The sequence below is a fragment of the Leptodactylus fuscus genome, chromosome 1 (assembly GCF_031893055.1).
Source record: "Leptodactylus fuscus isolate aLepFus1 chromosome 1, aLepFus1.hap2, whole genome shotgun sequence".
Lineage (NCBI taxonomy): Eukaryota > Metazoa > Chordata > Amphibia > Anura > Leptodactylidae > Leptodactylus > Leptodactylus fuscus.
The window spans coordinates 80,280,091-80,306,348 of record NC_134265.1 but is presented as its reverse complement, the minus strand read 5'-3'; the positions used below and the strand labels follow the sequence as shown (position 1 = coordinate 80,306,348).

General features: G+C 42.1%; 1 protein-coding gene across 1 annotated transcript in view; it reads right to left on the bottom strand.

Moving 5' to 3' along the window:
• Window positions 1–26,258, bottom strand: part of SNCAIP (synuclein alpha interacting protein) — a 184,226-nt gene that overhangs the window by 29,687 nt on the left and 128,281 nt on the right. The window contains exons 6-8 of the mRNA XM_075272296.1: window positions 15,424–15,603; window positions 4,459–4,572; window positions 15–140 (exon numbers count right to left, since the gene is read on the bottom strand). Coding sequence (XP_075128397.1) covers window positions 15–140; window positions 4,459–4,572; window positions 15,424–15,603 — 420 coding nt within the window. The remainder of the gene's footprint in view (window positions 1–14; window positions 141–4,458; window positions 4,573–15,423; window positions 15,604–26,258) is intronic.

Sequence of the window (26,258 nt, the reverse complement as noted above, 5' to 3'; positions counted from 1 at the left end):
GCAATATGTCTTACCTGTACACAGCCCAAATATCCGTTCTGAGATGCTATATTAACTGCACTGTTCCCACATTTGTCCGTTTCATCCAGAGAAATCCCTTGCTCTTGCATAAATTGAAGAAGCCACAGAAGTATTTTTTCCTATGAAGGGATTTATGAAAGACAGTTCTCAGTTAATAGAACTCATTTCAAGAGCAAAGCTATGACACAGAGGTTACTAAGACCTAGGTATATTGGCAGAGGGAATGAGGCAACGTTTTATGAAGCCACTTAACAACTGTTATCCATTAAATATTCTGCATTTCATATCCCCTCTGGTGGATGCATCATGCTGCAGTAAACTTGGAATGACTTCTGCAGACAATCTCAGACACTGCAGAGGGCTCGCAACAGAAAGAGGCTTTTGTCAAGTGAGAGTCATAGCCTTATGCTTGAGTCGTGAGTTGTAAAGTCAGGCACGCTGCACAAACCACAAGTCTCATGGCTATGCTGCTGATCAAACACGTCATATTCTACATGGAGGCTGGTCTCTATTTTAGACTGAATTCTCACATGTAGTTTTTGGTGCAGTTTTGTAAGCATACAGGAGTGGACACATAAGAAATAATACAAATAAGTCTTTCCTTAAAACGTCTTTTACATATAATATTTGCATATGAAATTTATTAGAGATGAGCGAGTAGTATTCAATCGAGTAGGTATTCGATCGAATACTACGGTATTCGAAATACTCGTACTTGGTCGAATACCACACGGTAAACGCAGTAAAAATTTTATTCCCCTCCCACCTTCCCTGGCACTTTTTTTTACACCAATAACTATGCAGGGGAGGTAGGACAGGAAGTAGGACAATGTAGGCATTGAAAAAAATGTGTACAGTTATTGGCTGGCATGTTAGATGCCCCCAGACATGCTTCCCCTGCTGTCCCAGTTGCATTCCAGAGGTGTTGGCATCATTTCCTGAGGTGTCATTGTGGACTTGGTGACTCCAATTGGTCGAATTTTGGTTTCCCTGAAACGAGCATGTTTTTTCCATAGACTATAATGGGATTCGATAGTCGAACGAATATTCGAATATTGAGGTCTACTCGAATCGAATTTTCGAATATTTTACTACTCACTCATCTCTAAAATATATACATTTTTACAACCATTTTGGAGGTTTTTATCACATTTTTGAAATGCATTTTCAGTCTGTTTTTCCTATACAGAAAAATGCCTGGAAAAAAAACACATATCAGATCATTCTGTATTTAAAAACCCCCCACTATAGAAAAAAACAAAGCAAAAACTTTTAGGGTGCATTCACACGGAGGAAAATGGTGAGGAATTTGGTGTGGAATTTCAGCGCCTCTAATTGACTTCAATGGGTTCCTTTTTCTTCAGGCTTTTTTTCAGCACTGAAATTCCACACCAAATTCCTCCATGTGAATGCACCTTAAACGCGCTGGGTTAGGCTGTGGCCCAACGCTGTAGAAAAGAGATATGTATAAGAGATTCCTTTATATTTTCCCATTCTTTTTGAAGCCGCTCTTGGTTTTAGCTCAAAAAACTGCAGTCACTTGTAGTGAGGACTTCTGCCAAAGCAAGACCCAAGAGCTGCAGCACTGGACTGCGGTGGGAGACAGTGGACCATCGGGGACAGGTGAATATGTTTTTGTTTTTTTTTCACCTCCCCTAGCCTCCTTGCCAAAATGGGTTATCCCAAACAACCCCTTTAAGAATATTTAGGTGTGATCTTAGTGATTAATTAGTCATACCGACATGAATCATGCAGCATCTAGCTATCTGTACATTCAGTAAAGGAATTTGCATATTGTGTAATAATAGTAAAAAGTTACCCTTTATACAAATATATATCATTGGGTGAACGACGGCAAGGTATTTAAGCTGTCACTGCTGGGTATTTAATGCTGTGACTGTGTACTGAACTGGAATTTCCATTATTCTATCAGACTAATCCAGTCCAGCAGCTTAGAGCTATTATTCAGTCTCGCCAAGAGAATATGACCTATGTGTAAGGTTCAAAGTATTCACTATATGTATAGTAAAAGATTTCACTGACAGTCCCCGCTGTACTGCATTCCTACATCTTTGTCGACACTTCACCAAAATCCCTGCATTTGTTCAGCTGTAACTGTTAAAATTAATGGTATTGGTCAGAGATACATTAATAGATAAAAGTGCAACATTTATGGTATATCTTACAGACATCACTTGTCGAAATGCACCTTTAAAACTATTATTAAGTAGTTTCAAGGAAACGTCCTCAAGTTTAAATATAAGATAACTGGACAGCCCTGTGATACCAGAAAGACATACTGAATACAAACCTTTTATCGTCTTAAGTCGACCATATATGTAAAATTTTCGTTGGCTGAAGTGGTCAATCCGGGTATCTGCAGTGTAGATGCCGCAAACGATTTTAGTCTGCCGAAAACAGGTTGACCATGCTGGAAATTGTTGGCCATTTGTTGTCTGAACATGCCAGCGTTTTATCCAGTCAGCCAACTTGTGCGGACGGACCCACTGCCCATCTATTTTTTTTAACAACTGAACTGGGGCAAATTAAATGTGAGGCAAATGGGGCAAATTAAATGTGAAGTTGTTTGTACAATCATCAAGCGTAGGGCTGCAAAGGGCTGCTTTAGCACATTCATGGTCCCTTTCAAAAGGTTAGTAACATAATTTAATGACCCTTCAAGTAGCCCCCACATACTGCCCCCCTGCCCCCACATACAAATATATATATTTTTTTAAAATTACTTCCACCTAACCATGTACCTATGGCGTTTTCTACAGGTTCTGGTTGTATTGATATTCTCTGACTCAGCACCCATTACACAGCACCAAAAATGTGGGACTGTCCTGTTTGAACGGTGTCAGCTGACATGGAGCCCCCACTTCCACAGAGTCCATTGCAGGTGCACTATGGTTAAAGTGGCTATGCAGCTGGATATAGCCGGCCTTATTGTAGAAATAGTCAAAACTCTTATTGCTCTGACTCATTCTCTTCTTGGTTACGGGATATCTTCACAAACTGCAGATTTTGTTCCAGAAATATCTGTGAGTGAATATCCGTTATATTTTTCTCAATGGAATCTGCAAAAATCCAGGTGCTTGCTATTAAAACAACCCCATTCAGACAAATGGAACGGAGTTTGAGGGGCAGTAATTTCTGCCAAAAAATCTGCTGCATGTGAAAACACCTTTACTAAGTATTAATTGATCTTCCTCTTACTAAACTTATCCCACTCCCTATTCTGAAGGGCACCAAGGCCATCCTTTGTCTGACCATTACGGGGATGCTTCTACCCTGTACCAGTCACTTCACTGGTTATCTGTACATTATAGAACACAAGGTCACCTCCCTACATCTCCAGCTCCTCTTTACATTGCCTCTCTCATCTCCATTACCATACCTGTGATCTCTGATTCTGCCAATGTTCCAACATTTACATCCTTCATAATCCAAACCTTACTTTCCATATCCAAGACTTTTCTACATAGACAATCAGGATATGTCTTAATACACAGAGTTTTAGTCTTCTCCATTTTACATTATTCCCTAAAACTGAACCCCTTATCCAACGCTAACCCGTACACGCCATGCATTCTATTGTACTATATACAGTATCTATGCATACACAGGTGATGGTTGGTGCTGGCTCATGCAGCCTTATATGTATTGCCCTGTTTTTTTGTAGACCATTGTACAAAACAAGCACTTTTTACCAGTGTCACCACTATTTGCTTATGAAATCAGACAGCGTCTCTAGATATAAAGCTATCAGTATTGTTTAGCTATTGTGCAACAGTTCCCCTGTCTTTTACCAGCTATACCGGATGGATTTGGCTGTAACCATGCTCTTTGTGGAGATACCTATCTATTATCCAAAGCTCATGTGTAGAATTGATATTGTTCTTCCTTTGTTTTCTATCAAATACCTAGATCTTCTTGAGAACATGTAAACTGTAAATTACTCTTCATAATATTGTGAAACTGTATGGTAAATGCTAGTTAAGGGGTACTACAGGATGGAAACAGTGTCACACTTGTCTTATGTTGCATCTCAGCTCCATTGAAGACAACTGGAGGTAGCTGCAATACCAAACACCATCTTAAGAACAGTGTCACCCTTTTCTGGAAAAAAAAAACAGCCAAGTTTTTCTAATCCATTTGAAATGCATAGACCTTATTCATGCTACATTAAATTGACCCTGGCCCCTTGCCATGAACCTTCAAACAGTAAGAACTAGGTAAGTCTTATTTATAACACTTTCCCTCCAACACTCTTTCTTTCAGAGTCACTCTCTCCTAGGGCTCGGACGAGCCCTTACACCTCTACATTTTATCTTTTTGGCACTGAAAGTGACTGTGACATGTTTTAGAGAGCAAAATTATATCATGATAACAATGTATACAAATAGGAGATATTTTCATATTACATTAACATACCTGACCATAGCTGGCTGCGTAATGGATAAGACTAGGGTGATCCTTCGAACAACTTAGCTCAGCAATGGCTTCTGTTTCACTAACCATCCACCGAACACACTCCAGCTGACCCATCTGAAGAAAGCAAAAAATAAAATGCTTCAAATTTTTTTATTCATTATAAAGTCATAATATACAAGACAACTTGACAACATTCCCAAACATACATTATATATATATATATATATATATATATATATATATATATATATATATATTAGTAAATTTAAAAGAACACAAGAAAAACCTGATATATTGATCAAGTGATCTTACTGAATTTGAACAATAATGGCCAATGCTCAAGTTTTACTTTTTCAGTATGTAGCACCCCACAATCATTAAGGTCAGCAGCGTCCTGTGTTTTTTTACTACCTTGGCTTTCCCAATAGTATTCCATTACTTAATGTGGAAACAATCCTTCAATCTCCTAAATGTCTGTTATATTCTGGATCATAATTGTTCCTGACCTGTTGCGTGTTTGGCAAAATAACACTGTCCCTATGAGAATATCTTAGGAAATCCAGTCTCTGACAATTTACATCAGGTGTACATCTCAGGTGAGTAATCTGTAAAAAGTTTATAGTCAAATGAGTCAGTTGAGGTTTCTTTTTCTGAACTGCTGCCAAATGGTGGGTTGCTAAAATCCGGTGGTGGAGTAGGAAGTACCACAAATATAGTAGGAAAAATTGCAACTGTCAATTTCCATTATTTTCTGTGGGAGGCACACTATTGTTGAGTTACGTAAGGTTTACACGAGCATCGCCTCTACGTTGGGTTGGTCTGTTGGAAGACTGGAACAATGGAGAGGTGGACAGGTAAAATAGCGTTAACACAAAGACTCTAACAGGCCTTATTGACTATAATATATGTTATGCGCCTGCCTAGAGTGTGGCTGCATGTGTTTACAGCTGCTGAAACTAAACTGATCTTTCTCTATCCCGTCCTTTTTTGTTCACTTTTTTCTATTACTATAAGGAGTATTAGTATAAGAACTTACCATGGGCTGGAATTTGATGCAGAAACTCTTATAAAGAAATCCTTTTTGAGCCTTTTTGTCTGAAGCATGCCTCCACACAGACAAGGAAGACTGTGGAGACACTATTACACCTTAGAAGCATGCTGCAGGACAAGCTGGACAAGCATGCTCTTACCATCCCCCACGAACTAATAAGGAGACTTAGAAAACGCGGAAAACGAGCCGGCATACTGAGACGCGAAGGAAGAAAACGCAAAAAGCATGTGATCCCGTCCATCATTATGGGGAATGTGAGATCAATTGTGAATAAGATGGATGAACTGACAGCACTGACCAGACATCAACAGGAGTTTCGTGAGTGCAGTATGATGCTGTTTACAGAGACTTGGCTTACTGAAATCACTCCGGACATACTTGCCTCCGTGGAGGGCTTCAAACTTCTTCGGGCGGACAGAACACTGGAGAGCGGTAAGCGAATAGGCGGAGGAATTGCAATATTTGTCAGTGAGAGATGGTGTAATCCAGGACATATTGTGGTTAAGAAACAATTGTGTGGAAAGGATATTGAACTGCTAGCCGTGGGCATGAGACCTTTTTACCTGCCAAGGGAACTATCACATGTTATTGTACTAGCTGCCTATGTCCCCCCCTCTGCTAAAGCTGACGCTGCCTGTGAAGTCCTCCATGCTGTTGTGAGTGAGCTGCAATCATCTCACCCCCATGCCCTGCTCCTAGTGTCTGGAGACTTCAACCATGTCTCAGCATCCACTCTACCAGGCTTCACACAGTATGTAACCTGCCATGCAAGAGACAACAAGACGCTGGACTTGCTCTTTGCCAATGTAAGGGATGCATATAACTCATCTGCCCTACCACCCCTAGGCAGATCAGATCACAACCTGGTACATCTGCGACCCACATACATTCCACTGGTGCGCAGAGAACCGGCGGTTACCCGTACCGTGAAGATTTGGTCAGAGGGAAGTGTCGAGTCTCTAAGGGACTGCTTTGATATAACTTTATGGGAAGTGTTTCAAGACTCATTTCCAGAGGACGTTGAGGGACTCACACATTGCATAACGGACTACATTAATTTCTGTGTGGACAGCACGGTACCAACTAGGAAGGTGAGGTGTTTCTCCAATAACAAACCATGGATTAACTCTGAGATTAAAACTCTCCTCAAGCAAAAAAAGAGAATTTTTAGGTCTGGGGACAAAGATGGCCTGGGGGCGGTTCAGAAACAGCTGAGACAATTGATCAGGGAAGGGAAAGCCAACTACAGACGGAAGATGGAGCTACAGATGGGGGAGGGTAGAATCTCTGAGGTGGGGGACAGCCTTAAGGCAATTTCAGGACACAAGGAAAAGACAAGGCACCGAACAGTAGGGGACAGGAAGTGGCTTAACGAGCTTAATCTATTCTTCAATAGATTCGACTCCAAGCAAATGCTCCCTCCACCAGCATGTCAGCTAACCGCCCTCCCCTCACACACCAAGACCCAACCCCCACCGACCTGCGGTCAACTGCAATCTGACTATTTGATCCTGCAGGAGTCTCAGGTGTGTAAGGAAATGAAGAATATTAGAGCGAACAAAGCGGGGGGACCTGATGGTATAAGCGCAAGAGTTCTTAAAATGTGCAGTGACCAGCTGTGTGGTATTATAACGCACATGTACAATATGAGCCTGAAGCTGGGGGTGGTACCTCAACTGTGGAAAACATCTTGCGTGGTACCAGTCCCAAAGAAACCCAACCCGATGGGCTACAATGACTACCGACCTGTAGCACTGACATCACACCTAATGAAGGTCCTAGAGAGACTGGTCCTGACACACCTACGCCCCCTAGTGAGCTCCGCTCTGGACCCCCTCCAGTTTGCCTACCGGCCAGGCATTGGGGTAGATGACGCCATCATCCACCTTCTTCACAGAGCTCTCTCTCACCTGGAGAAACCCGGGAACACTGTGAGAATAATGTTCTTTGATTTCTCCAGTGCGTTCAACACCATTCAGCCAGGGCTACTGAGGGAGAAGCTGAACCTTGGTGGTGTGGACCATCACCTGTCCAACTGGATCCTAGACTACCTGACAAACCGCCCCCAGTATGTGAGAGCCCAGGACTGTGTGTCTGACACTGTGATCTGTAGTACGGGGGCACCTCAAGGTACAGTTCTTGCCCCATTCCTCTTCACACTGTACACTGCTGACTTCAGGCACAACTCATCCAGCTGTTACTTACAGAAGTACTCCGATGACTCTGCTATAGTCGGCCTTATCACTGATGGCGATGATAGGGAATACAGAGACTTAAACCGGGATTTTGTTGAATGGTGCCAGCAGAACCAGCTCAGGATTAATGCTGGGAAGACCAAGGAGATGGTGGTGGACTTTAGTAAACGGAGAGGTGCTCCGACCCCGGTGGAGATCCAAGGAACATGTATTGAGATAGTCAGGACCTATAAGTACCTGGGCGTGCTCCTCAATAATAAACTAGACTGGGCTGATCACCTGGAGGCGCTGCACAGAAAGGGCCACAGCAGACTCTACCTGCTCAGGAGGCTGAGGGCCTTCGGAGTCCAGGGGACACTTCTTAGGGCCTTCTTCAACTCTGTGGTTGCCTCAGCCATCTTTTTCGGTGTGGCCTGCTGGGGAAGCAGTATATCAACCAGGGACAGAAATAGACTTGACAGGCTGATCAGGAGGGCCAGCTCTGTCCTGGGGAGCCCCTTGGACCCAGTACAGGTGGTGGGTGACAGAAGGATACTGTCTGTGGTGACCTCCATGCGGGGGAACAAATCCCACCCCATGTATGGGACCCTGATGGGACTTGGCAGCACTGTAAGCGACCGTCTGCTTCACCCCAAGTGTGAGAAGGAGCGCTATCGCAGGTCCTTCCTTCCAACCGCGACCAGGCTGTATAATCTACATCAGACCAAACGAAGAGCTCTCCGCACAGAGAACTAATGATTATGAGGATGACCATGAGGTCTTCCTCTTTCTCTTCTGTTTTTCCTTAGCTGCCATGGACTCCTAGTATATCTTCTCTTCTCAGCTTATCTGTGTCTACGTCTGTAACATATTACTCTGTATTATCCTGTATCTGTATTACTATGCTGCTGTAACACGCTGAAATTTCCCCAAGGTGGGACTATTAAAGGATTATCTTATCTTATCTTATCTTAATACGGGTCATCAGATATCCCTCATTTTAAAACTGAACATGGGAAGAATATGCAAATCTGTCTCCCAAGATGTAAACAGGGAGACAGTGCCTCTGTTATGCTGCCCTCTATAGCAAGGGCAGACGTTATCCCCATAATCTTTAAAACTGAAATCAGTGGAGGAAAAAATCCAGCTTTTTTGTTGCACATTTTGCTACGTTATTTTTGAGCCAAAGCCAGGAATGGATTGAGTAGAATGCAGAAGTATAAGAGATTCCTATATATTCCCCATTCCTTTTGTAGCCACTCTTGGCTTTGGCTCAAAAATGCGCAACAAAATCTGCAGCAAAAAAAAAGCTGTAACATGGGGCCTTAGCCTCAGACGGACTCTAACGCAAATGAGAATGTAGCCTCAAATAGGCAGCCATGTGCATGGGATCTAATGAATGCTTATCTTTGTAATTTGTTGGATTAAAGCCAGGACTTTTAAACACAAGTTGTCAGGCTAAGGCCCTAGTGGCGTAACACAGCAAAAAAGCGTGGCAGGAAAAAAACGGTGGCAGCCATGCATCGCAGTTCTTCCTGCAGCTCTTTAAACAGAAAGTTCATATAGGTTTCCTCTGTGGACTCTCTGTTTCAATTATACCTATGGGGAAATTGCTGGCGTGTCCGCAGAGCGGTTTTTACTGCAAACTGGACATGGGATTTGCTAGAAAATGCCACGATTTTTTCCACGGCATTTCCACCATCAATACCAAGGTCGGGCCCCGGACTAAGATGGTTTTTCCACCCTAAACTGATCCTGGCATAAGCAGCATCAAGTAATGATCTTCCCTACGGTCTCTCTCATTATGATTTCTGTTGCTAAAAAGTCAAGTTATAAACTTTTAAAACTTGTGCATATGAAAATTTATGGTAACTAGTCATGGGGGCGGGGAACAGCTTCACCTAGTCATGCAGTCATGCTCTATATCACACCCTGTGCAGCATGACACGTGTCCCCCACTGTCAGACATCATCCTGATACCTCATTGCTGGCCTTGTTCTCATTGGGATTGAACACATTCAGTGGACATTCTGAGCAGACTGTCAAAAGAACACCAGATGGAACCGTAACAATATATAACTGTAATACTTAGGCACAGGATCAAGTTAAATTATTCTAATAGACAAATTGTTATGTGCATGATCTAACAGTATAATGTCATGTTTTGGGGTGTGGGACAAGCTTTTTAAAGTATAAAATAAATTTTAAAATACAACCATTAGTACAAAGTTACCATGGGGTCATTTCCAAATTTCCACAAAAATTTGTTTGAGCATTATGAACAAATGAAATAATGGAAAGTTATTTATTATTTGTGGCTATGTTTAGGACAAGCAATAAGTTATGGCTACCATTTACTGGAAGAAGCAATGAAGTTGCTGAAATCTTTACATGTCTCTTAGCTATAGGACTGCATTCTGTGACTTCTAATATAACTAATCATTTCTAAATATTGGGTTTAGATTCCTTGAATTAAGCACATAAAAATGTTAGTTGCACTGGCTGTTTGCAGTCGTATATATGTATATTTTATGTATTCTTTCCAAATGATTATGCTTTATTTACGACTGGAAGGTGTCTTAGAGAATTCCCTCTTTACTCTTTTTCCAAATATATTTAATCTCTGTTGAACCAGACAGACTCCACATTGGAAAGTGTCCAAAATAAAAAAAAAAGTTCACCATGACTGAACCTTATGGCAAAAACATTAGAAAATCCGTCAGCTTGTATTCACTTGGGGTTATGAATCAAGCCTGTAAAGTAGACGTTTCTCCACTAAAATGACTTAAAGCATCATTTATAATCAACATATTTTGCTTCTGCACATTTTTCATAGTTTGACATGAACTGAAATATGGTTATTTATGTATAGTCTGTGTCATAAAAGCGCATGGGTGCTCTATGGGTCAAACAAAACTTAAGATATAACACACAACTCTACTGACCTGTCTTGTTTAGTAAACACTTGCAGTCCTTTAAATAACAATACTTTGCTGTCTTGTGCTGTCCCTCTGTTATTCCTCCTGGAAATATATCACTAAATTGAGGACTGGGTGCTATCATTCCTCTTGTCTACGGGGTTAACAATGATTAGAATCAGAAAGAAACCACATTCTCTCTATATATTGTGTTTTTTGTCCGGCGGAAACTTATTGTGCCCTATATGGGACAGTGACAGACAATATCTGTAAAGTGCTGCGGAATATGGTGGCGCTATATAAGTAAGCATAATAAATAAATAAATAATAAATATTGTGATGCATATTGTGAAAAGTAGTTACCGTAGGTTTAAAATGGAAGATAAATGTGGGCCTCTTCACATTACAGAAAATGAGGAGTATTTGAGGCTGACTTCCACCTCAGATTTCTCTCCATTTTCTGGCCCACTAACTCTTATTTTTTCAGCATCCTGATTCCATCTCTGACTCCTAGTGAATATAACAGGAGGCCGATATGTGTAAACATACCATAATGCTAAGGCCTCACGTAGCGAACCAAAGCCAATAAGTGCTTTCTGAAAACCCTGGCGGAAGTGCAGCTCTTTGCACAAAAAGTCTGCAGAGTTTTCCTCTGTGGACTTTCTGCTTCAATAATACCTATACGCCAGCGCTTCCGTAGGTATAATTGATATGCTGCAAATGACATGCAATGGGATTATATGCAACGTGGGGCCCCGGCCTAAAAGAGCCTTTACAGAGATTGATGTAATATTCCTTTTGTGTTTTTGAGGACTTTACCATTGTGATTTCATTATGTGTCGTACATTTTGAGTTCTTGGTTCTCTACATAACTTGACACCCCATTGATAAGGGCAAGGTAACACCCAGCTGTCGGATTAGTCATAAACTTCCAGGAAGAATAACAGAGGAACTCTACAAAGCAGCAATATAAGAAAAATGCCGCCAAATTGTAAGTTCATGGAAAGTGCAAACATTTACTAAAAGAGGCACAATAAGCTATAGGCATCTTATGCTACATCAGGTACTTGTCATGCTGCATATTCCATCTAAAGAACTTGTTTTCAGCATATGTGGCCTTAAGGTTTTCTAAGGGGAGAAATAATATACCTATCTATCTATTCCTAACATCAAAGAACTAGTATTGCAGCTAATGAAATATGCTGACGGCCCTGAAGGATAGGTGGGTTGACACTTCATTCCAATCCTCTAGTGTTGCATTAACACAATGTTCAGTATGCACAAACATGAATGATATTAGAGACAGAAATACCACAGCAAAGCTATTTAAGGAAAAAAAGGTATAATTAATGGTAATAAAATCCTTGACAATATTTTATATTACTGTATATAAAGGAGCTGTCCACTCCTGACATGTTTGTTTTAGTAAATACTTGCAATTTCTAATATTTCCCATTAAATAAAAAATTCCGGATCATGTCAGCTTTGTTGAGGACCATGAAAAATGGACCAAATTGACACCTTGGATTCAAAGTGTTTGCAAAATGGATGTGTGACGGACATTGTAAAAACAAATAAGGTCTTAATCTTAGAGTAGTCCGTCCTTCTGTTTACAATTATAATTACTTATAATTTGCTGTAGATGAGTCTGGAACAATGTGCATTGAAGTTGTCCTAGGATGAACAATGTACCTGGAGTGGCTGCAGATGAGTCCGGGACTCGGAAACAGAGGAAGAGATAGGACTGAGATTATTGAGTGCGGGGCCCTAAATCTCAGCAGCCTAAGGAAATACTGATGGTTTAGAGCCCCCAAACCTAATGACCTGGTGAAACAATGCTGCAATAGGTGGTTTGAGATACTTGCATTCAGATCTATGTGACTCCGTAGTAACAGACAACAAACACTGTGCAGTCTGATTCTGCACGCTCCTTTCTTTCTATTATTTACAGTTTTGGTCATCTATCAAACATATTTTAGCATAATATAAAGGAAAAGACGTAAGGAAATCTGACTACAGCCTTGGAAGGGTTTTTGTTGTCTGTTACCATGAAGACACAGCAGGGCAGATTTTCTAAGTTAGTCTAGACAGCCTTAAAATGTTCCAGACTTATCCCACTGACTGATGCCGGATGACAAGTCTGTAGCATCTTCACACAATCTATTATAAGTCTACAACAGCTATAATTTGGGATATATTTTAATATAAAATTTGTCAAAATTTTGGTGCATTGTCACATTTTAAGTCTGCCCCCTACCCTACAAACTCATCTTTTCTGACAAGCCTTACCTCCCTCTATACAAGAAACAAAAAATATCAGAAAGTGTCTGAACTGTTATTAAATGCGCTGTTACATGTGCGCCACTTTTTTGGCATAAACTGCACCAAAGTTCTGCATTTTCAATAGTAAATCTGCTCCATTGCCTGCATAGCACCAGCAGAAACAAATAGGAGATTAGTTTATTAAAATCTATAATCTGCAAAGTTGCTTCAATGGTAGAAAGCACTACGTGTAATATTTCTAACACAATGTTAATAATAAATCAATATAAAATAAGAAAAGGTCACAAATACTGCGACGTATATCACTAAGTCGGGTTAACATACAATACCTTGTGCCTTATATACTGTTACATAGTTGTTTCTGAGAAATATATGAGTTTCATTTATTTTCCCCTCTTTTTATAAGTTCTTTGGTTTATAGGTATTTTATGGGGGAATGGCAGGGCTCCAATAACTTAAGTAATGCAGAAAATCAAATGTCAACACTTTAAATGGAGGTGATAGTTTTTTATTGGACTAAGTTAAAGAATCTGTTTTCAAAAGGCGCAGTATGGTAAAAAGCCGACCATATTATTTAACTCTAAAGTAAATATACACTTGCTAAGTTGTAAAACATATGAGCAGTGTAAGGCGCAACTTTTGGCCTGATTTCTAATTATTGCATTATTACTGTATATTCATGTAGTAACCCAAGTCCTACTAATGGTTCTTAGAAAAGATTGCTGCTGAACACATAGTAGGTAATGTGCAGTGACTTATATACGGGTGTAGTTATAGCAGGTGCAGACATGGCAGTCACTCTATGTTCCCGGTGCTTGAGAGGGCCCAGAACTACACTGATACACAATAATATGGAAGGTGCTACTATGGGCCCCGTTACAGTCATACCCCAAAACTCCCTCCAGAAGCAGCTAAAGTTTCCAAGATAAGTGTCTTGCCCACCTCGACAGTTATCTGTTCACTATTATGATTCTGCTCCAGCCTGGAAGAGCCGGCACCATTTCTTCACCTGAAATAAGTCAGACACTGGAACCAAAACAGCAATGGCTTATTTACACGAACGCGAAAAAGTTTGGCAACACATTGAATTCAATGTGTATATTCGCATGGCCATTTTTTTTTTTGACAGTTCCTTTTTAAGGGGGAATTCACATGGAGTAATTTGGCGCTGATTCTGATGCAATAACTCACAGCAGAATCCGCACAAAAACAAAGCCTTCCAGGGGCCACACGGTGGCTCAGTGGTTAGCACTGCAGCCTTGCAGCGCTGGAGTCCTGGTGTTCAAATCCCACCAAGGGCAAAAAACCATCTGCAAGGAGATTGTATGTTCTCTCCGTGTTTGCATGGATTTCCATCCCATATTCCAAAGACATACTGATAGGGAAAAAATGTACATTGTGAGCTCTATGTGAGGCTCACAATCTACATTAAAAGAAATAAAGCCTCCCATTGACTTCAGTGGGTTCCATTTTTCGCACGGAACCCATTAAATCAATGGGAGGCTTTTTTCCCATTGAGTTCAATGGGTTCCACATAGAAAACAGAACCCATTGAAGTCAATGGGAGGCTTTATTTCTGCGCGGATTCTGACGTGAGTTATCGTGTCAGAATCATCGCCAAATTACTCCGTGTGAATGCACGGCATGTGAATAGTACCATTGAAAATCATGGGTTCTATAATGCCATGTGAAGGCCTTTACATGGCTATTATTCACTACCATGTCCCCAACTCGCCCTGACAACATCTTCTTTTCTGTCCTATTCCCCAGCTGTGTACACCTTTTTTTGCTGCTCTAACATCACTTGGTCTTATGCCATATCTTTACTCCATTTCTCCCGTCCCACACATTTAGCAATTGGCTCCACAACTTTTGTACTGGTTCTCCTCCACTTTTCAAATAATAAATCCCCCCTCCCCTCAGAGTACATTGTAGAAAAGCATGGAGGACATAATCTACTTTTAGGACCATAGGACTAGGATTGTAGATACACCACTGATTCTACTGTATACTATTAAACGCTATGCAAATATAGGTATATGTGTGTAGTAGAAATGTATCAATTCTGAGAGTCAACTTTAGGTAGCCCAATGAGGTAGCGAATAGGTTATAGGCCAACACCCAGGACAGTGTTCAAGTGAAGTCTAAATAAAAGCCATCATAGAGTACAGGTACTGTTTCACCGGTGTCTGAATCCTCGTGCTGAAAGATTTGTGTGAGAGGCAGCATATTATGGAGCAGAAAAACCTCCTTCATCAGATTCAGCAACATGTTGCGCTTTATTTCACACACAAAAATGGATGATGGAATGGGCTCCATTTTTATTTTAGCATTGTTGTTAACACCATGAAAGGACAGGTTTTTCTGCTTATATGATGGAACCGAACAGCAGAATTCTTCATGCAGATGTGCCTTATACAAGCACCGCTTTACAGTTTTATGATGCACCCTGGCTGGAGAGTCAACCTATAGACTGTCCATCTCTGCTTTAGATTCCCTTACATCTGCACACTTGAATGTGTTTTGGCCTAACTATTACCTTTATTGCCAGTCCAGCAGGCGTCAGTTTCTCTTCATTCCTCTCACTTAAGCAATCCTCTCCCATGAGCGAGGTGAGATGTTGCAAGCACTCAGCATGTCCATAGGATGCTGCAATGTGCAGAAGATTGTTTCCATTTTCATCATGGATTTGGTCTAAGTTATCTACAGCGATGTGAGGCTGTGGAGAGAAAAGGATGAGATATCACGTTTGCAGACATTGAGTAGCCCATGTTCTGAAGAGTCAAGATTAGCCCTGTAAACATCACCCATGTGTTCTGGAAAAAAAAGATAAGACCCTTGGGCCAAGTGATAATAACTTTAAAAGACAATTTCATGTATAAACATGAAAACGTACAAAAGGTTGCTAAAAAATAATAAAATCAGAGCGTTCCCCCTGCTTCCCCCCACCATAGTGTTTGACAGGCTGCTGTGTATGCAGATATATAGCAGCCAGCTGTTAATCACTGCGGGGTGAGGGGGGTGGGGGTGGGGGTGTACTCCTCATATCTGTCCAGTGTATTTTCTGACTGCTCCTATAAGCCAAACAGGGAAAGATTTTTTTGTGTAATTTTGGCTAAACAGGAGTGTAAGATTGTCTGTGCTTACTACGACCCTTTCATATCCACAGCGATGTTTGTAAAGTACTATACATTTAGTTGTACAAAAAAGCCCCATCCTCAGCTAGACAGTCATAGGAACAGTATGCAGACACCACATCAGAAACATCAGTGACACAAATGATACAAAATCAGTGTTTCTTTAATAGTATCTTGTCTGTTTTTTTCACATTTGACAGTCCTGGACATTTTCAGCTCAGTTGTGTAGCAAAACACTTTGCTGTCCATCTTGTCATCCCTAAGTGTAAGATAACTGGTATCTGAGCTGGACAAGCTGTACAAAGTGTGACATCCAATGTGACATAAAGCAGGGTCTGCTTGTGACAACATGGTGGCATTCAGCCAAGATTACATTTTTTTTAACAAGTTTTGCATTTGCACGCTCATTCCCAGTTATAATTTGTACATTGCTTCAGTTATTGTAATAAAAGGTAAAGCAGTTTTGGACCAAATATCTGATAGATGGGGATTCCCCCCCAGGAAACATACTAATCTCTAAAATGAGCCCCAAAGCCTCTGTGTACAGGAAAAGAACTGCAAACAGACGAGGAATGAATATGATATAATTGACGTGTGAGGCAGAAGCAACACTCAGGCTTTGTTCACATTTGCATTCAGGGATTCTGTTCTCCACTCCGCTTGAAAACACAAGCAGGACTTTTCTCTCCGCATTTTTTGCTAACCCCGTTACAGTCAATGGGATCCGTGGTTCTCCGAAAGTAACCGTTTTGTAAGCGGATTGGGTTTCCATTTTTCAGGATCCCAAGTGGACCAGAAGAATGAACACTCCAGTGCATGTGTGAACCTAAAGCCACTCGAGCATGAATTCTAGCAGCAGATCTTTGGGGGTCTCGGGTGTCAGATCTCTCCTGATTAGATATTGATAAACTATGATGATGGCAGGTCATGAACATGTGACCCCTCGTTCACATCAATGTTTGGATTCCTTCTGGGGAAGTCCACATGGGGAACCTCCGAAAGGAATACCAAACGCGAGTACAAAGCGCTGTGCTGTAAAGGCGCACGGACCCCATAGACTATAACCGGCAGATGTCTGCAGGGATCGTGCAGACAGGAAAGTAGTTCACCATCTACTTTCCTGTTCGCGTGATTCGTGCGAGCAGTGCGCGGCAAGTACACAGACCCCATTATAGTCTATGGGGTTTGTGTGATTTTACAGCACAGCGCTTGCAATTGTGTTTGTATTCCGTTCGGAGGGTCTCCATCCGGACTCTCCCCGGACGGAATACAAAAGTAGATGTGAACCAACCCTGACTCCTGGAAAAGGGTAGTGACAGGGGCCACACAGTGGCTCAGTGGTTAGCACTGTAGCCCTGCAGCACTGGAGTCCCTGGTTCAAATCCCACCAAGGGCAAGAAAACCATCTGCAAGGAGTTTGCGTGTTCTCCCTGTGTTTCCGTGCATTTCTATCCCATACTCTAAAGGAAATGACATACTGATAGGGCAAAATGTACATTGTGGGGCTCACAATCTACATTAAAAAAGAAAAGGGCAGTGGTATAACTGCAGTGATAGCAGGGCCCGGGACACTAGGGGGCTCAGCAACAGCCGCTAACCCTGGGCTTTTTTCTTTTTTTTAATACTTACCGATCCTGGCAGGGGCCCCACAAGCACTATTATACTCGGGGGTCTTTTCAGACTCCCCGAGTATAACGATTGGAGGCCCGGGAGAGGTAAGATAACATAAAAAACTGTGTTACTTACCTCTCCAGGCTCCATGCAGGCTTCGACCTACAGTACTTGCGTGACGGGCAGGGCCCCAGTCACAGGACATCCCAGAAGATGGCCGACAGCGACAGAAAATGCAGGGGAGTCGGGAGATAGGTAAGTAACAGTAGTTTGTTATGTTTGTATCCCTCTGGGTCTCTGATTATTATACTCTGGGGTCTGAAAAGACCCCAGAGTATAATAATTATTCATGTATGTCCACAATGGGACATAATACTGTGTGCAGGGGACAGTATGGGGACATAATACTGTGTGCAGGGGCCAATATGGGGACATAATACTGTGTACTGGGACCAGTATGGGGACATAATACTGTGTACTGGGGCCAGTATGGGGACATAATACTGTGTGCAGGGGTCAATATGGGGTACTATATTGTGTGCAGAAATGCGCGGGGGGGGGGGGGGTGGCGGCAGTAGGGGTCAATTGGTCGAGGTCTTCGGCGTCGGCTGGGGGGGGGCATGTCATGTCCCATAAATTCACCATGGGGCCCCGCCATTCCTAGTTACACCACTGGAAAAGGATATCTTCACATGGTGGAATTTGGTGTTGATTTTAAGTTAGATTGCACCCTGAATCTACTTCTCATTATTTTTAATGTAAGGCGGAGATTAAAGCCCAGATGCTGAAAAAATAAGCGTCCTGCTGGATCTTTCCCCAGATTCAGGGATTGTTTTATCCACAACTGTCAGAGATATGGCGTGGAGGAAAGACTTTGCACAGCACTCCTCTTGGTAGTGAGGTGCTCAGATAGGATCACATTCCATAAATTCAGATAAAAAGAATCAGGCACTCAAGAGTTAACTTGTAAAGTGTATAGAGATACTGTAATGATTGAAAAACATGACAACACTTTGCTTGAATTCAACGGAATTATGATATCCTTTTCCCACCTACTTGAGTAAATACCTTCTTCCTCTAGCTGCCTCTTTATAGTCCCAAATCACAGCAGTGTGAACAAAGACAAGCAGTAGATGAAAATTTGTAATAAAATGTATTCACACTGTGTAGTCAAAATCCGGGGCAAAGCTCACAAGTGGAGAACATGCAGATGAACATATCTTTGTCTCATGTGACATAACTATCTGGTACTATTCCGTTATCGGGCCAGCAGCAGCGCATTTCAGCACCAGCTTTCGGGACAGCAGTTCAGTTCAGCAGCGGGAATTACAATGACATCCGAGGACTGCTGGCCCGATGCTTGTGCCCAGTAGGGAGATGCTTGTTGAGGGAGAACCCCCGCCAGAATACGGGTCACTTACAGTGGTCAGTCACCTGCTCCAAATCAATCATGCATGTGCGCGCTGACAAAGATAAACACTGACATTGATGCAGTTTCAATCTCAGTCCATGCAATGAGCGTGATGCCTATTCACACAGAACTGAGGTTTATTGAGGAAGTTACAGTTTTTATACAGGAATGCAAGAAAGATAAGAAAAAGGCAGGCTGTAAGCATATACGTCTTGTATCCGAATACACTGGTGATCAGTCATTGGCTGTTAAATTTCAACATCTCTTAGCTTTCGAGTTCCCAGGAAATGATACTGTCTTTCTTGTAAACCACATGACGATCATGTGCGTCAGCATCTGGGTGCGGTACTGGATACAGGCGCCATCTTAATGTATAAACGTTGCACAAAGAAAAATATAATTTCTTAAGCAGTATAACGCATGTATAAAAATAAGAATAGACATGGTCTACCTTCACATTCCCCCCTAAATTATATTTTTCTTTCCCTGAAATCTCTACACAGTGTTATCGGGAATTTGAGTACAACATTCTTCACCAATCATGGAGCAGACTCCACCTCTTTCTGCTGTGATCATATCTATAGCTAGTCGGTTTTGGAGAGAGGAGGAGGGTGTGCTAGAGTTTTCCATGCAGAAGTCAGAGCCAAATATGCCTAGTTTGACTCCAGATGTTTCATTGGCAGTAAAACAGGTATAGTTACCAGCATGTATATACACATGACCTTAATAGTCCCCCCTTGAAACAGCTCCAGACAAAGGGAATGCAGGGTGGGATGTCTGTCCCTATCTCTCACTACCAGACTGTAAGGAAATACCCTTCAGATCTTATAAAAAGCATATACATTGACTATTGTCAGACCTATAAACAATATGAATATAATAACTATAGAAACATAACAGGAATATAAGTTCAGATGGATCCAACAGTCTTCAAATTTTCTCTTCTCAAGGCCCATATCCTCTAACAGTTTATTGTCCCATTTATTTTCAAGAACATTATCAAAGGTTTAAGGTTTTCCTTATACTCTCACAGCTGTACTGGCGATCAACAGGAACCGGAAGTGACCATTGAATCTCATATATCTCCTTATTGATTTGATCCCTCAGTTAATGTTTCTGCTTTCTCTGCTGATATGTATATATATATGTATATGTGTATATATATATATATATATATATATATATATATATATATATGTATGTATGTATATATATATATATGTATGTATGTTCTATATGTTCTGAATATGTGCCTAACCTTATTGTATTGATATCATGAGATTGTACAAATGTGTTTCTGTTTCTTTAAGAGAGATTGCTGAGGTCTGTAGTCCTACACAAGACACAGCTATGAGATACAGGGGGGGGGATACCCAGCCGCAGCTATGAGTGGGATAGGCAGCTATGTGAGCTGCAGCATAAGATAAGATAATACTGGCTCTTCTTGTATTGTCTAGCTTTGACCTTGCAGAGACTCCTGTGCCCCGTCAGACATGTATCTCTCTCACGGAACATGAAGTACTTTTGTAAAAAAAAACAAAAAACAAAAAAAACAAAGGTCCAGTCCACGTAACATTAAGATTGTGTTAAAGTTCATTTCTCTGACAAGTCACATTTGCTTGCTGCATTAGAAGGTTTTTGTTTTGTTTTTGTTTTTTTTTTGGTTTTTTTCCAGGGGGGAAAGACAGCACAGCCATTGTTGTTTGTTTTCCAGCACGCCCCATCTTATTTGTTACCGGTGGCAGCTGCAGCTACTCTTTCATTAGGGGTGACCATCTTTAGTATCCCAGTCCCTAGCCTCTTTCAGCTCTCACCCCACCTGTCTGTTAGGTCTTCGTGTTTAGAGAGCCAGAAGTTGTCGGGGCCAAGCTTAGCTTGGGAACAGCTGACCAACACCCGCAGGCAGGGCCTAGTCAGCCAGTAGCGCCAGGGAGAGTTTTCCTACCCCATTCCCATAGAGGTGCATGCAGCATTCAGTATATGGTTGTCTGGGCATTGACACAACCGAACCGTGATGTTATCAATATCTTCAAGGGGGGGGGGGGGGTGAAGAAGCCTAAGATAACTTAAGAAAATTTTGCTGATATGAATCTATTGATAACTTTTTTGATTGAGCTCTATTATAGATGGTCTTATATTTGGGAAAGATGGTGAATCCTGCATCAGATATGCCACAGTCACCGTATATGAGGTAAACCAAGCGTAAGGAGACCTATTATGGGACTCCACGGGTCTCAGGTGAACTTGAAGCCATCGCTTGAACATGGTACAATGTCTGAGGGTAGGTGGTTGATATAGTAGAATTATGGTCCGATCTGGAGGGCAAGAACTTTTGTGTGATGGAGACCCTGCGGCTGCTCATAGGTTGGTATAGTCAGAAGTCATGGCACACACCAAGGCTGATAGGAAAGAAAGTAGAGGTAGCATGTGGGCAGACACTGCCATTAGCCCAGCTGCATAGGCCTAGGGGACATGTTTTACTGGTAAGACCCAAACCTTTTAGCTCTCTTTTCAGGTTTTATGACACTGATGCACCGAAGATGGTCCAGGAGGAAAGGAGACTTGGAAAGAGGATGTACAAGTCCTGGTGTCTGGTGGTAAGAGAGTATGTACTGAGAACATTGTTCCCACTGATGGCATAAGCAGATTATTATTATTAAGTGCACTGTTTAGTAGTAGCCATGTGTGACCTGGTAAGCGGAGGATGGGCAGCTGCAGGATTTAGCATCACTATAGTCAGATATATAGATATATATGTGAGCCTGCATGGCATGTGCTAGGCCGGAGAGCCAGGCCTGAAGCCCTTGTACCTGTTCCAGAGATTGCAGGTTGAGTATATACAGTGAGACGGTATGAGTACGTGCTTGTGTGTAGTTGTCTCCCTTCAGGATGGCTTGGGGCATATCTGGTGAGGAAAAACCATCACAAACAGTCCGTGTACAAAGTCCACTAGTTCTGGGGCAGACGTGTCTACGCGTGTCATTATTGGTTACCTGAATCTATTGTCCATAAGTATGCGGTGTGTTTCACACTAAGTTGAGAAGAAGGAAAATTGATATTTAGCCCTGTCTTTGGATTGTATTCTTTTATAAATGTTCCAGATGTAATATGTTGTGCTGACTGACTATGTGACGAATCATCAAAGACATATGATTAATGTATATTCTCGAGTTTTTCCCTTTTTCCCTCCAGATTCTAAGTCAGTGGAAGGAACTTCTAAACTAAAACCCAAAGATTGGATGGTGATAAGGAGATATATGAGATTCAATGGTCACTTCCGGTTCCTGTTGATCGCCAGTACAGCTGTGAGAGTATAAGGAAAACCTTAAACCTTTGATAATGTTCTTGAAAATAAATGGGACAATAAACTGTTAGAGGATATGGGCCTTGAGAAGAGAAAATTTGAAGACTGTTGGATCCATCTGAACTTATATTCCTGTTATGTTTCTATAGTTATTATATTCATATTGTTTATAGGTCTGACAATAGTCAATGTATATGCTTTTTATAAGATCTGAAGGGTATTTCCTTACAGTCTGGTAGTGAGAGATAGGGACAGACATCCCACCCTGCATTCCCTTTGTCTGGAGCTGTTTCAAGGGGGGACTATTAAGGTCATGTGTATATACATGCTGGTAACTATACCTGTTTTACTGCCAATGAAACATCTGGAGTCAAACTAGGCATATTTGGCTCTGACTTCTGCATGGAAAACTCTAGCACACCCTCCTCCTCTCTCCAAAACCGACTAGCTATAGATATGATCACAGCAGAAAGAGGTGGAGTCTGCTCCATGATTGGTGAAGAATGTTGTACTCAAATTCCCGATAACACTGTGTAGAGATTTCAGGGAAAGAAAAATATAATTTAGGGGGGAATGTGAAGGTAGACCATGTCTATTCTTATTTTTATACATGCGTTATACTGCTTAAGAAATTATATTTTTCTTTGTGCAACGTTTATACATTAAGATGGCGCCTGTATCCAGTACCGCACCCAGATGCTGACGCACATGATCGTCATGTGGTTTACAAGAAAGACAGTATCATTTCCTGGGAACTCGAAAGCTAAGAGATGTTGAAATTTAACAGCCAATGACTGATCACCAGTGTATTCGGATACAAGACGTATATGCTTACAGCCTGCCTTTTTCTTATCTTTCTTGCATTCCTGTATAAAAACTGTAACTTCCTCAATAAACCTCAGTTCTTTGTGAATAGGCATCACGCTCATTGCATGGACTGAGATTGAAACTGCATCAATGTCAGTGTTTATCTTTGTCAGCGCGCACATGCATGATTGATTTGGAGCAGGTGACTGACTACTGTAAGTGACCCGTATTCTGGCGGGGGTTCTCCCTCAACACCAGTACATCAATGACCCCCCCTCCATCTCCTCCTCCTTCCAGTGCTGCCCCCCAGCTCTCCTTACATCTACCCCGTACCCTCTCCCCGCCACATGACTAAGCCGATGCTGGCCCGATGATAGAGGCTGTGCTTGTGTGTAGTAGGCAGTACATCGATCGATGCCCTCATCCTCCTCTTCCTTCCAGTGCTGCCCCCCAGCTCTTCTTACATCTGCCCCGTACCCTCTCCCTGTAATAGGCCTCACCGTAAATCTTGAGCAATGAATGCTACTAGATAGCCGCCGGACGCTGCAGAAAGTTTGTCCCTCCGGCTCGCTGTAGCTCACCGTTCCTATAGTCGGCGTGTTTCTTGTCAGGGCCTGGATTGAGCCCCGGTGTCTTTCCTTTCGGTCTCGGTACTAGCGCTGAGGTGAGGCCTAGTCGTGTGGCGGGGAGAGGGTACGGGGAAGATGTAAGGAGGGCTGGGGGGCAGCACTGGCAGGAGGAGAAGGATGGGGGAGGGGGGTCATCGATGTACTGGTTACTGGGCACAAGCATCGGGCCAGCAGTCCTCGGATGTCATTGTAATTCCCGCTGCTGAACTGCTGTCCCGAAAGCTGCTGCTGAACTGCGCTGCTGCTGGCCCGATAACGGAATAGTACCAACTATCTTATAAAGGGCAAATGCAAAAAGTTGAATAAACATTACTGAAGAGTCTAAATTCTCCATCAATAACCAAGCTCTTTGCTATTGAAGTCTACAGAAGGGGCTGCCTGAGGGTCTCTGGGGTACAAAACTGTGGGAAAACCAGAGCTATATGCAAAGAAAAGTATCAATGAGGAATTCATAAACATTAATGTCTAGTTATGTCAAATGCTACAATAGTATCAGACATGAAAAATACCACTTCATGCTGAGCTCAGAGACGGAGAATTACAACATGTCTGACATAAATCTAGACTCCTGACAACCATAGAATAAGCGTTTTCAATCAGTTCTTCTAACATGATGGAATCTGAGAGTTATAGATATAGTGCAATAAATGATCAGTCAGTCCTAGATGGGACCAATGTTGGCATTACAACTAGGGTTGAGCAGTTGTGGTCGGAAAAGATCGATTCCCGATCGGCAATTGAGCAAATTTCATGATCGGGAGGAAAATTATTGGAAATCGGATTTTGAAATCTCAAGATCGGCTCAACCCTAAGAGTGACTTTTCCTATAGAGAAGCATTGACTAGGGTTGAGCGATCAGGATCAGGAAAGATCGGATCCCGATCAGCAATCGAGCAAATTTCACGATCGGGATCTTCTGGAAAATGATCGGAAATCGGATTTTAAAATCGATCCTGGAATCTCAAGATTGGCTCAACCCTAGTTACAAGAAGTCATGGGGCCACATAGCAAAAGTCACAATTTACCCCTTCCAAAAAAGCAGGATAATGAAGGGCAGTGCTTGTATTGACCATGGGGCAGATTTACTAACAATGTCTAAGTTATACTAGACAATCATAAACTTCGCCAAGTTTATCAATCTGTCACCATATTATTCTTGATAGTGCAACGTTACACCTCCTTTTATTTCACTTCATTTACACCACACTTTGGTGCACAGTGTAACAACTTAGGCCGCTGTCACTTTTATTGAAGACTTGAATTAAAATTTTCTCATGCAAATCATAAAAGTGTCTATAACAATCGATAAATGTGGTACATGTTAGACAGCGTATTTTGCTTACTAAATCTCCCCTAAAGTACTTTTTCTTCATATTTTTTTTACAGAATGTGAAGAATTCAAAATAAAAAATCCTTCGCAAATGTGCACTTGCGTCTTCCTACAGAGCCCACTAACTCTTACTGACAGGTAGTATTGTCACCCTCCCAGATACATTTTACTCCACAGCCTCCCCTCTTTGACTACACTCACCGGCCACTTTATTAGGTACACCATGCTAGTAACGGGTTGGACCCCCTTTTGCCTTCAGAACTGCCTCAATTCTTCGTGGCATAGATTCAACAAGGTGCTGGAAGCATTCCTCAGAGATTTTGGTCCATATTGACATGATGGCATCACACAGTTGCCGCAGATTTGTCGGCTGCACATCCATGATGCGAATCTCCCGTTCCACCACATCCCAAAGATGCTCTATTGGATTGAGATCTGGTGACTGTGGAGGCCATTGGAGTACAGTGAACTCATTGTCATGTTCAAGAAACCAGTCTGAGATGATTCCAGCTTTATGACATGGCGCATTATCCTGCTGAAAGTAGCCATCAGATGTTGGGTACATTGTGGTCATAAAGGGATGGACATGGTCAGCAACAATACTCAGGTAGGCTTTGGCGTTGCAACGATGCTCAATTGGTACCAAGGGGCCCAAAGAGTGCCAAGAAAATATTCCCCACACCATGACACCACCACCACCAGCCTGAACCGTTGATACAAGGCAGGATGGATCCATGCTTTCATGTTGTTGACGCCAAATTCTGACCCTACCATCCGAATGTCGCAGCAGAAATCGAGACTCATCAGACCAGGCAACGTTTTTCCAATCTTCAATTGTCCAATTTCGATGAGCTTGTGCAAATTGTAGCCTCAGTTTCCTGTTCTTAGCTGAAAGGAGTGGCACCCGGTGTGGTCTTCTGCTGCTGTAGCCCATCTGCCTCAAAGTTCGACGTACTGTGCGTTCAGAGATGCTCTTCTGGCTACCTTGGTTGTAACGGGTGGCTATTTGAGTCACTGTTGCCTTTCTATCAGCTCGAACCAGTCTGGCCATTCTCCTCTGACCTCTGGCATCAACAACGCATTTCCGCCCACAGAACTGCCGCTCACTGGATGTTTTTTCTTTTTCGGACCATTCTCTGTAAACC